Genomic DNA, 12,246 nt, shown 5'->3' on the forward strand with positions numbered 1-12,246 from the left:
TGTGATGCAGTTCATTGCATTATAAGAAAGGGTTACTGTGATTTATTTGCTATTTACGTGCTCCCAAACAACTAAGAAACTGGCAAATAGTCATTTCATAAATGTGAAGTGGGCAGGAGGAGTGGGGTTTTCCTTCGATTGCTAACCAGGATGAATGCAGTATCTTATTTATCAGGTAAAGAAGGACTCTACTGACAGGACAAACAGAAAAGCCCCATCGGAATTCAGCTCTTCTCTTCACACTGTTTACAAATGCCTCTTTCTCTAGGCAAGAAGCAAATTGTTCAGTCTGGTTCCCAGGACTGCTCTGCCCACAATAGCTACATAACATGTTCTATGTTACCCTGAACTGTGATTTTATTTAAAATTTTGTCTTTACTAGATTCAAAGTGAGGAAATAATTCCTAAAGTAGATCCCTTTCAAGGACTTCTAAGAATAAAAGAGTCTCTCCTCTTCTCTCAAATATTAATATGCATTTTGAAAAGCAGTTATTTTTAAAATCCATACTTCGCAGACTGCTATATAGATTTTCAATTGCATTTCAATTTCAAATCAATTCTTACATCTGCCAGAAACACTGGTCTTAAAATGGACTCTTGTCTTTTGCTAATTTGAAAGTGTAGGTAGTATATATGTGTATGTATAGATATATATCTGTGGTTGTGTTATAAAAGTTACAATTACAGAATATTTAACACGTTAGATTTTAAAAAACCAAAAAATTAGATAATTGTAGAAAGTGTTGAGTATAACTTAAAAGAAATATGAGCCAACCTTATGTGTAGAAATTATTAGACTTCTAAACTTCAATTATTGTCTATAATACACTTCTACAAAATTAAGATTTTTTTTCATTCACAAATTAACCAACATTTTTTTCTGTTATATAGATTGCTAATTTGGGTTCAAGTCCCAGCTCTTCTACTTTCTAACTGCCTGACCTTGTAAATCATAATCACTCAGAAACAGTAAAATGAGGATAAAATTATCTCCCTCTAAGGTTTTGAGGATTAAATCAGATAATGAATGAGAACATGCTTTGTAAGCTATAAAGTGTTATTGAAAGATTAAGTAGCATCAGTGCTTTTTAAAGTACAAACTCAGATATCATTACTCATATTTGATATATTGTAAATGTCTCCCTCAACCCTTTTGTCTTCCTGAACCTCTATGAATTGGCATGGAAACTTATTGTTTCTGCCAAATGAGTCTGGATGTGAACAGTCATTGATTTGAGGACATGTGTCAACATTGCCTGCAAAAAAAGAAAAAAAGTGCTACCACATACCTTTTTACCTGCAAAAGAAAAACAAAAAGAAGCGCCACCACATACCATTACAAAAATCACTGGGCATTTTATTATCTCGATAGGGAATACAGAAAGAATTAAGTAGAATGCATGGAAATGCCACTGTATTCATCAAAAACAAAACAAAGCAAAATAGTGGCAAATTCATGTAGTTCAGCCTATTGTCTGTTGAAATAAAAACAAAAAGAGACTTCAACTCAACAGGACATATCTAAATGAACTTATTGTCTTGAACACACACAAGAAGAAACAAAAGCATATGATCAAAATGAACAATAAATGCTTGGTGACTATTGTCTGACCGTAGAAAAAGGGGAGTTTAATTATATTACCTATATGGCTTTTCAACTAAAATACACACACACACACACACACAAATATATATATTTCTTTTTCCTGCCGTGGTAGCTTGTCTCTAGTTAGCCACTATGTATTCCATCCTTCTCTGAATGCCCATGCGATTCTCCCCTTGAGATGTAGAGTCTATGACAAAAGAATCAAGAAGAATCAAGAATCCATTTTATTACCTACTGGCTAGTAAAATGGTACAGAAGTAACACTCTGTGACTAATGAGGCTAGGTCACAAGAAGCCTTGCAGTCCCTCCCTATGCCTCCTGGAGTGATCATTCTCAAGGAAGTAAGCTGCCATGTAAGCAGTCCAGTTCTTGAGTGCTATAGAAGCCTCAGCCACATGGAAAGGCCCTGAAGGAAGACACAGCACATGGAGACAGAGAGTGGGGTGGGGGAGGGGGGCCAAGGAGCACTGAGGTGCCAGCGCCACGTCATGCAAGTGATGAAGCCATTTTGGCCCCGTTGAGCCCCTCCTAAATTCCTCACCCAGAAAATCACAAGCAAAATAGAACAATTACTGTTTTCACCTACGGTAGGGGTAGTTTGTTACTCAGCAATAGGGAACCAGACCATCTAAATTGTGAAGTGGCTTCTAGTAGCACAGAAACTTTAATACAGGAAAGACAGACATTTCTAAAAGCAACTTCAACCTGAAAATAATGTTTAGCCATGTCACATCTACTTCCCAGGAGTTTTGTCAGATAATTGCATAGATGTGTGCGGGGCTTTTATTTCATTCAACAAACATGGACTGTCTAGTAATTGGCAGAGCACTCCCTTAAGGAGTAGTGGAGGAGACGTTGATAAGTATAATAACAGAGGTGGACACCTTGGAGATTTTAGAAAAGCTTCACAAGACATGTGGTATGCGCTGATGATCTTAAAGGCTTTTAAAAAATATTTCGGATTTGTCAAAAACCACATTATTTTCTAGACCACTTAATTACTCATTCTTCTTACTCACTATTGTAGGGAACTTAAATCAAAAAGAATTAGAAAAAGGTAGTATATTTTGTTTAAATAATTATCTTTAAAACACTATCTTCTTGGGACAGGGAATAATTATTTCAAAGAAATATCATCTTTCAATTTCTTCTCCTGAGACATTTCCAAAGTACAAATAAAAGAACTGAGAAGAATACTGAACACTATAAAGACAATATAGTATTAAATGTCCAGCTAATAGTGAATCATATGATTCAATTCAACAGAGAAGGCTCCACTAAGTCTGTAATAAAAAAGTAATGAGGTTTTATAACCAAACTGAAAAGCCCTCTCTGAAATGCAGATAGAAATCTTTTCAGTACAAAGATGAGAAGGATTTGCAATTGAACGCTGAAAATGCACACAAGTGTGAAAACCATGACTGATAACTTTAAATATGTAACAAATCTTTAGTTAAATACATTGATCAAAATACACAGCAGCATAATAACAGCATCTCATCACCCTTGTGGTGTTAAACAAGGAGAGTTCAGAGAGGAAAAGAAAGCATTTTCAAGTTGGAAAGAACCTTGAAGAACAGAGTTCACCTTCCTTTTTTTACAGTTAAGGAAGAAAGATCTTCAACCAGAGGTAGTTTGCTCAAGGACACATAACAAGTTTGTGCCAGAAACAATGCAAGAATCCTGGTATTCTGACCTAGGCTAATAGCCAGGTTTCTTCCTCTATTGTTACTTAAATCCCCCAAATTATTTTTATAAGTGTTTCTAAAAATATGCATTCAAAGTATAATAAGTGAATTTACTTGAAATAAATAAATTTGTTAGAACATAATAGGCTTTCTACTAACAGAAGGACAAGGAAAGCCAGGATCAAGCTTTGTCAGGACTAACAATGGAACATTTTATGTTATAAAATAGCAGGTGCTTTGCTCTCTTTTATCCTTCTTCTCTTCTTCAAGAAAACTAATAAAGTCCTGTTGTACTCTTTCTTCACATCAGACCCTGTGCCAGGTGTTAAAGGAGATTACAAAAAATAAATAAAACATAATCCCTGTCCTCAAGGAGCACAAAGTCTAGTCTACAACTTTTCAATAAATATATAATTATTCCAAAATAAAAAGGTTAAAACAAAACGAACAACAAAGAGATTATTTGATTTGATCATTTATCTCATTTGACCTTCAAAAGCAAAAGAGCAAGTATTTCTTGCTCAAAAGAAAAAATTAAATTATTCAAACGCCCAAGGTTTAAAGCTACAGACCCATTTTGTCACGAACTTACATAGCAGCAGTTTAATGCAGGTTGAATCAAATCTAAAATCTGTCTTTTAGTGGAACCAGCTCTTAAAAAGTGTATAATTATTCCTTCATAGTAAGACATCACCCTCCCTCAAAGCTCCATTTCTTCTCCTATAAATGCAGCCTGCCACCCCAGCATGTATGAGTTTTGGTTTACAAAGTCCTTTGGATTTAAAGGTCAATTAGTTTGGTTCCACTTTAATTAGAAGCCATCATAATAGTGCTGTGTGAGTAATTTATAGAAGCATAAATATTGACATCAATTTTTGTCAGATATTCTGATATCATAAACATCATGTAAATCTAAGCACCAGCAATCAATTTGCACATAATAGACTAATTTTATTAGAACTGTATGACTGCACTATTTGGTTTTTAGAGTCCCTCTCCTCTTGCTACATTAAATCATCGTTTTAAATCATGTCATAGTGTTCCTCACAGCAAGCAATCAAAAACAGAAAATTTAAGTCTATTGGATCTTTGCCTAATTTAATGATTTTTCTCCAGAGTTGTGCTCTCTCAGAGCCCTGCAATGAAGTTTTGGCCCTGTGCCTAGAAACACCTCCATGTTGCTTCAGAACCGGGTAAGTCACCAACCAAAGCAAAAGCAAGAAAAATCTTATGTTGCTACTAGTGTATGGTGAAACTTCCGTTAAAACAGTTTCTGCTCATTTAGACTCCTGGACACAGACACTGTTAGCTTGCTGCTCACTCTGAAAAAGGTGACTGGGTGGATCACTGAATCTGAGACAAACCTCTAGGCATCTTATAGCATTTGTAGGGGTCCTTGATTCCTTATGGAAGTATTTTTAATTTTTTACCAAAATTAAATTTCTTATTTATTATCTGTATTATTTATACTTTGTCTCTGTGCTAGAATATAAGCTCCACTGGAGCAATGATCTTCTCCATGATATATCTGGATATATCCCAAATGCCTAGAATAGTGGCACACAGAGTAGATACTTGTTTGTTGAATGGACCAGTTAAGGAAAGCAAATTTTGAGTCACCTTATTGACTACCATATAACAGACAGCAGTCTCAGGGTTTCATACCAGCATTTGGGCTGATATAATCACACTGTGCTACTTGAGAAATACTTTAAGACAGTTTTTTCTCAAACTGGAATCCAGGGACCCCTAAACTCTATGAAAATTATCACAGAGGTGCATACATTCAGAAGATGGAGAAATACTGGTCAAGCCCAGTTTCCTTAATGCACATATAAGGAGACTAAAACCCAAAGAAGGGACATGGCTTTCTCAAGTCCACTCAGTTAGTGGTAGAGCCAACGTTAACATCCATGTGTGTTATTTCTTAGTCCTGAGCCTTTCCCATTACATGTCACTCATTTCTCTTTTGCTCTTCTTGATCTTATACTCAGAGAGTTCTAACTATGGAATCCAAAGCCTGAATCAATCATTTGAACAAGAAAAGGAAGGCATTTTGTGTCAGAAACTATTTTTTTGCTTTGCAGTATGCTATTATTTTATGATATTTAAATATAATCAAACCTTAAGGTATTTTTAGTTTTTATGTGTTTACTATCATGGTTGTTTCTTACTGTATTTCATCTTGTCTAGACTGTGAATAATCTGGGGGCATGAATTATGCTTTTACCATGTTATTTACCAACATTCAGTTTTCAGTAGGTTTCACTTAGAATAAAACAAAAAATATATACAAAAAACACTCCTTTATATCAAGAATATCAAACCAACTTCAACTTACATCTGCTCCCAAAACTGGAAAGAGCTCCCAGAAACTGATGATTACCCCTTCCCATCACAACCCTTAAATAACTGTTTTTTTCTGCCTTTCCTCAAATCTTTATTTTTTTCCATATACATGCCCAATTCTAGAATATACATTGCACCCCTTGCTTCAAGAAAAGCATAGTCCAGTGTGGTAAAACGGAATCAAACAAAAATCTTGTCTCAGAATGCTAGTGTCTTCTTCAGTCATCTTATATTCTGTGTATTTATGTTACTTAATTAAATTCCTAGATTTTTCACTCATTTAAATGTATAAAATAAAGTTTAAGAAAATCACTGGGATGTTTTATTTGAAGATTTTGTAAATTATCCAGCCAGGGACAGTGCTCCACTAGGGGATCTGTGGACTGTTCTTTCATAGCATCAAAGAGTTATAGAGTTATAATTGAAAAAAAATTAGGATCACCTGGCCCAACACATGCAATAAAGAAACTGAGGCCCAGCAAAGGGATATGATTTTCACAAGCTCACCCAGCTAGTCAGTGTGAGACTGGGATATGGAAGAGGTTTCCAGACTCCCGTTTCAACATTTCTCATGTTGATAGCATACAAGTAACTCATATCCAACAAATATTCCTGATACAAAAAATTCCTTATATAGAACTTACTGTATTTTGGGAGGAGTTAATAATTGAGCCATATTAGGTCACAGGTGCATTTTCGGGCATTTACAGCTTTACCCTAAGTTCTCTCTGATATGCCAATTAGTGCTCTTCCTGATAACAAAAACAGGACTGTGCCAAAGATTATACCTTCCTGGAGTTTATAATATAGGCATAGATGCAGTTAGTGGTAGAAGTGAAAAGAGAGTTACTAGCAAAGAATTTCAGGAAATTAGAAGAGAAGCTTCATGATGGGGGTAGAGGTATGGTAGCGGGGAGTCAAGGATGCTTTGGAATCCACGGCCACATCTTGATGCCATCTAAGACTAAGTTGATTTGGGAAATATGAATTATTTTTGTCTCCACTGGCAGTAGCTGAACAGTTAGGTTGTATGAGCAATAAGTCTTCAGAATTGGATTAATCATTTGGTGTTTGACTGATTGCTTCATGATCAATCAATGTGGAAACAATCACTCCAGCAATATTATATAGTCGGCCTCAAAGTCTGAGCTGTAAACAGACTCTACAAAACTCATGTGGAAAGCAGACCTCTAAAGCAAGAAACAGTCTGCCAGTTCTTGCTTCAAAAGAAGAAACAGACCACAGGTTAATTTTTGCAGCCACACTCACAACTAGTGCAAATAGCATCAATTTCTAACAGACAAAGATGAAACATAGAACAACAAATACCCCTAAAAAAGCAGATTTGTACATTCAGAGTCTCAATATTCTTTACCTTATACATCCAGTTACTAAGTCCTGCCAGGTTTACTTCCGAGTCTTTATTTTTCTATTCCTTAATATCTACTCTAACTCCATAATAATCCAAGTCATTCTTCACATTGCTGACATACAGAACTTCTCAATGCATAGATCTAAACTTTGAATTCTCTTGCTTAAAGATTATCTGGCCTTTGTTAACACCTGCCGTGGGTCCTCATATGCTCATCATATAGGCTCTAGGTTCTCGACTATGCTATTCAAAACATTTCTTTCCCCTAAGTTTCTTTTCTTTCCCCTTAAATATACCCAGGCTGTAACTATCATTTCCTTAATATGTCATTCTGGTTCATGTGTCCATAACTTTGTAAATGCTGTCACTTATGCTTAGAATTCCCTTCCCTTACATCCACCCAGAAAATGTCTAATCATTCTTCAAGACTCTTCTCAATTATCACCACATACATGAAGCAATTTTCAAGGCAGAACTGTTGCTCCACTCTTGATGACCATTAATTATTTGTACATGCCTGTAGTAGTATGTATTTTTCTTCATTGTAATAATGTGTTTGTATACCTGTGTGATTTCATTGAGTGTGGGGATGCTCTTTTTCATCTTTGCACTCCATAGCATTCATCAATTTGCAGAATGAATAAAAGTCAAGCATTTGCTACATAGGGTAAGACTTTATGTTTTTGCTACAAATTTGATTAAAAATAAAAAAAGCGGTTAGCTGAGCTGGTACCCTGGACATTAAGTGAAATTCAAAGATGCTGGTGGGAAATCAAATTATTTTTTATATGAGGGTGATCACTAATAGCCTTAAGCAGAGTAGAACACGTTATTTTAAAACAGGTGATTGATCTTGATAACAGCAAGGCAAGCCAAGGACAAAGTCCTTTTGCTAGGTCCTTGAAAGCAGGGACTCTATTTTCTAGTTCTTTCTTATCACATGCAGCACCTTGTAAAATGCAGGACACATAGCAAAGCTTTAATACATATGGAGCAAAATGAATAGTATTATAAAAATGTGGATGAAACTCTATATTCCAAAGTTGCCTCTCATTTTTCCTTTGCCTCTGAACTTTATTTAAGCTAGTTAATATAAAATTAGTCAGCAACGTTAATTAATCTCAGCATTAGCTACTACAGTTGCCTTTGAAGAAGTTTCTCACTATCTTAGTATCTTAAACCTTATATATTTAACTTGAACCTTTTTTTCTCCACACAGTTTTGGATCCCAGTCAGTTATTTGAGTGATTATTTTGAGGCCAAGGATAATCTTGACCGGCATGAGCACTTCTGCATGTGTGTTTGCAATGCTGTGCACACAGTAGGTTCTCAAGAAATGTTTGCTGAAATTAAAGAGCAAAATAGATCATCTACATTACTGAGGTGAAGAATTTAGCTGTAATATGTATATAAAAATATATACAAATATATGGCATCCTGAAAAACAGAGAAAAAATATTTATCTGAAATAAGAATCATTTAAACTAAGCACCAAGTAGAAAGGTGAGCATTTGGAGATTTGGACAGCCAAGTGGAATAGTAGAAGTGTGAGCTGAGGAATCAGCCAGACCAGGGTTCAATTTTCAGTTCTGTAACTTACCTGCTCATTGACCTTGGGTAAAGATTTATGCCTCAGTTTCCTTCTCTGGCAACACAGGGATAATGCCATCTTTTAAAAAGACTGGCTAAAACTAAATAAACTAATACATCTAAAAGAATCTTCCACTATGCTTGACACAGATCAGTGCCTTCATGATGGTTTGTTGGTGTTAGTCTTAATCAACCATGACAGTTGCCTAAGCCTTCTTTACTGTTTCTGGAGTAGTTGTTGCTGTCAATAATCTGCACCTAGAGAACCCTGACCCTTTTGAGCTGTGTTACTCAAACTTCAACATGCAGCAGAATACCCTGGAGGGTTTGTTAAGAAACAAAGTGCTGGGCTCCACGGCTATAGTTTTTGATTCCTCACGTCTGGGGTGAGGGCAAGAATTAGCATTTCTAACAAGCTCCCAGATGGTACTGATGATGCCAGTCCTTGGACATACTTGAAGAACCACTGCTTTTGAGTAATTATATCTGTTATAGTGAGAATTACGGTAGGGGGAAAAAAAGACATTTGTCATTTCTTAGTTTAGATACTCAGAGGCATCCTCCCAAGGGTTCGAATATACAGGAAAGAAGTATTATCTCAACTGCCATGTCTACACAACAAAAGACTGAAATCATTTCAGATTGGCCCACAATTTGAAGAATCCCAGAGCAACTACTAGATGTTCCAAGTGGTAGTGATGGGGCAGATGACAAAAGACAGAAATTATGAGCCCCCAAGCCACCTGAGTTCTGTCATTTTCAAAAGCTTTATTTTACTGACTCTATTTGGGGGAAAAAAAAGAACCCGTTTGAAAATTATATGCACTAATGTCTACTCATTCCCAAAATTGCACTTATTTTAGGAATTGTACTCATTCCCAAAATGACCAATATATGTGCTGGGACAGAATCAAAGAGCTTAGAATTAGTGAGGTTGACAGAAAAGTTAAATTTTAAAAAGATGCTCCTGGATAGCCAAACATGTAAAAATTCTTGGAGGGTGGTGTGCGCAGGGAGGGCATAGAAGCTCTGCACCCTTTCTCCCATACTTCACCCTACACATGTCTTCATCCATATCCTTTGCAATATCCTTTATAGTAAACAATCAAGAGCTGCACAGTAAGACTCTACTGCAGAGATTTCCCAGGAGACTTGAATAGAAGCATCAGCAAAACTGAAGGAGTAATGCCTGTCCATATATCCAAGAATAGATCCATCCTGAATCTATTTTGACAAGTCAGCCAGCAGTCCAGAAAAACCCAAGGTGTTATCCATGTACCTGGCAGAGCCTCACATCAAAACATGAACTGCACTCCTTCTCATCTTACGGATAGCTAAAGGAGATGGGAGGTGGATTTGTTGATTGGCCTCAAGTTGCACCCAACCACTTGGGCCAGGACTCAGCCCTCATTGCCAAGCAATGAGGTTTGAGGTTTGCTCCCATGATATACCCTAGCCTACCACCAAGACACTCATCCTGGTCACTTCAACCTCTGGCTCATGGTTGTGCTGGTGTGAATGCAGACCCAGCTCTCTGCCTGTCAAACATATGTGTGGTCAGGACAGCAAATCAAGCATTCAGGAACCCAGCAAGAGGTCTTCCCAGATTATCAAACAGACTTTCCAGAACTTCCCAAAGATGCTGAGACTTCGCTTCTTTCAGATCCCACCTTCAAAGAGAATCAGTGACGGGACTTGGAACCACCCAGATTCTCAAGCTTCCTCTGGTGAAAATGGACTTAGACCCAACCCACAGGGACACCATCCCAGATGCTGACGATGGACCTCCTGCCTCCATGACAGACCTTGCCCAAGTCCCATCAAAGCCCACACTGTCCCCAAACTCCACTGTCCAGGCATATTCCAGGACAGCCCCTCAGAATTGTCTTGTTAGGATGTGACAAGGGATGGTGGAGCTCCAGTGAGATTCATTCTGCATCTCATTCAGAATGCAGAATGAATGCCTCATCTCTCCCTCCTGGGAGGTCTGTACCTGCTGGTCAGAGCCCTCTCCCCTGAGTGGGCTTGATCCAGGTCCCAGGAAGTGGCCCCTAAGAGGACCTTCTAGTATCTTCCTCCTCTGAGGAGAGTGCCCAAGAATGAGACCCTCTACACTAGGGAATACATGGCTTCAAGTCTCATGTGACTTGGTTGACTGATGAACTGATGCTCCAAGAAAGGAAAAGATGCAGGAGACATCCTGTGTCCAGAGCATTATGTTTCTCAGCCATGGTGCCTGTGCAAATGGTGGAACACGCAGAGAAACTGCCTAATAAAATTATGTCAGTTCAAGTTTAATATACACGGAGCTTATAATGTCATAGAAAAATGTTGTTACTTAATTTTATAAGATAAATGGGTGGCTCTCTGCTCCTCCTGTTCGCCAGACAGCCGCATCTAGTCTCCCATCGCCAGCCACATCCCTGAGACACCATGGGGAAGGTGAAGGTCGGAGTTAATGGATTTGGTCGTATTGGGCGCCTGGTCACCAGGGCTGCTTTTAACTCTGGTAAAGTGGATATTGTCACCATCAATGATCCCTTCATTGACCTCAACTACATGGTCTACATGTTCCAGTATGATTCCACCCATGGCAAATTCCATGGCACTGTCAAGGCTGAGAACGGGAAGTTTGTTATCAATGGAAATCCCATCACCATCTTCCAGGAGCAAGATCCCTCCAAAATCAAGTGGGGCGATGCTGGTGCTGAGTACGTGGTGGAGTCCACTGGCATCTTCACCACCATGGAGAAGGCTGGGGCTCACTTGCAGGCGGGAGCCAAAAGGGTCATCATATCTGCCCCTTCTGCTGATGCCCCCATGTTCGTGATGGGCGTGAACCATGAGAAGTATGACAACAGCCTCAAGATCGTCAGCAATGCCTCCTGCACCACCAACTGCTTAGCGCCCCTGGCCAAGGTCATCCATGACAACTTTGGTATCGTGGAAGGACTCATGACCACTGTCCATGCCATCGCTGCCACCCAGAAGACCGTTGATGGACCCTCCAGGAAACTGTGGCATGATGGCCATGGGGCTCTCCAGAACATCATCCCTGCCTCTACTGGAGCTGCCAAGGCCGTGGGCAAGGTCATCCCTGAGCTGAACGGGAAGCTAACTGGCATGGCCTTCCGTGTCCCCACTGCCAACATGTCAGTGGTGGACCTGACCTGCCGTCTGGAAAAACCTGCCAAATATGATGACATCAAGAAGGTGGTGAAGCAGGCGTCGGAGGGCCCCTTCAAGGGCATCCTGGGATACACTGAGCACCAGGTGGTATCCTCTGACTTCAACAGCGACACCCATTCTTCCACCTTTGATGCTGGGGCTGGCATTGCCCTCAACGACCACTTTGTCAAGCTCATTTCCTGGTATGACAATGAATTTGGCTATAGCAACAGGATGGTGGACCTCATGTCCCACATGGCCTCCAAGGATTAAGACCCCTGGACCACCAGCCCCAGCGAGAGCACGAGAGGAAGAGAGGCCCTCACTGCTGGGGAGTCCCTGCCACAGAGTCCCCCACCACACTGAATTGCCCCTCCTCACAGTTTCCATGCAGACCCCTTGAAGAGGGAGGGGCCTAGGGAGCCCCACCTTGTCATGTACCATCAATAAAGTCCCCTGTGCTCAGCCAAAA

General features: G+C 39.0%; 1 protein-coding gene across 1 annotated transcript; it reads left to right on the forward strand.

The window, feature by feature from the left end:
- The first annotated feature begins 10,967 nt into the window (after positions 1-10,967).
- LOC108286633 (glyceraldehyde-3-phosphate dehydrogenase-like) lies at positions 10,968-12,246 on the forward strand. The gene has a single exon (XM_037729945.1). It carries the CDS (start codon positions 11,040-11,042, stop codon positions 12,045-12,047), a length of 1,008 nt encoding a protein of 335 aa, XP_037585873.1. The 5' UTR covers positions 10,968-11,039; the 3' UTR covers positions 12,048-12,246.

The sequence above is a fragment of the Cebus imitator genome, unplaced genomic scaffold (assembly GCF_001604975.1).
Source record: "Cebus imitator isolate Cc_AM_T3 unplaced genomic scaffold, Cebus_imitator-1.0 Scaffold325, whole genome shotgun sequence".
NCBI lineage: Eukaryota > Metazoa > Chordata > Mammalia > Primates > Cebidae > Cebus > Cebus imitator.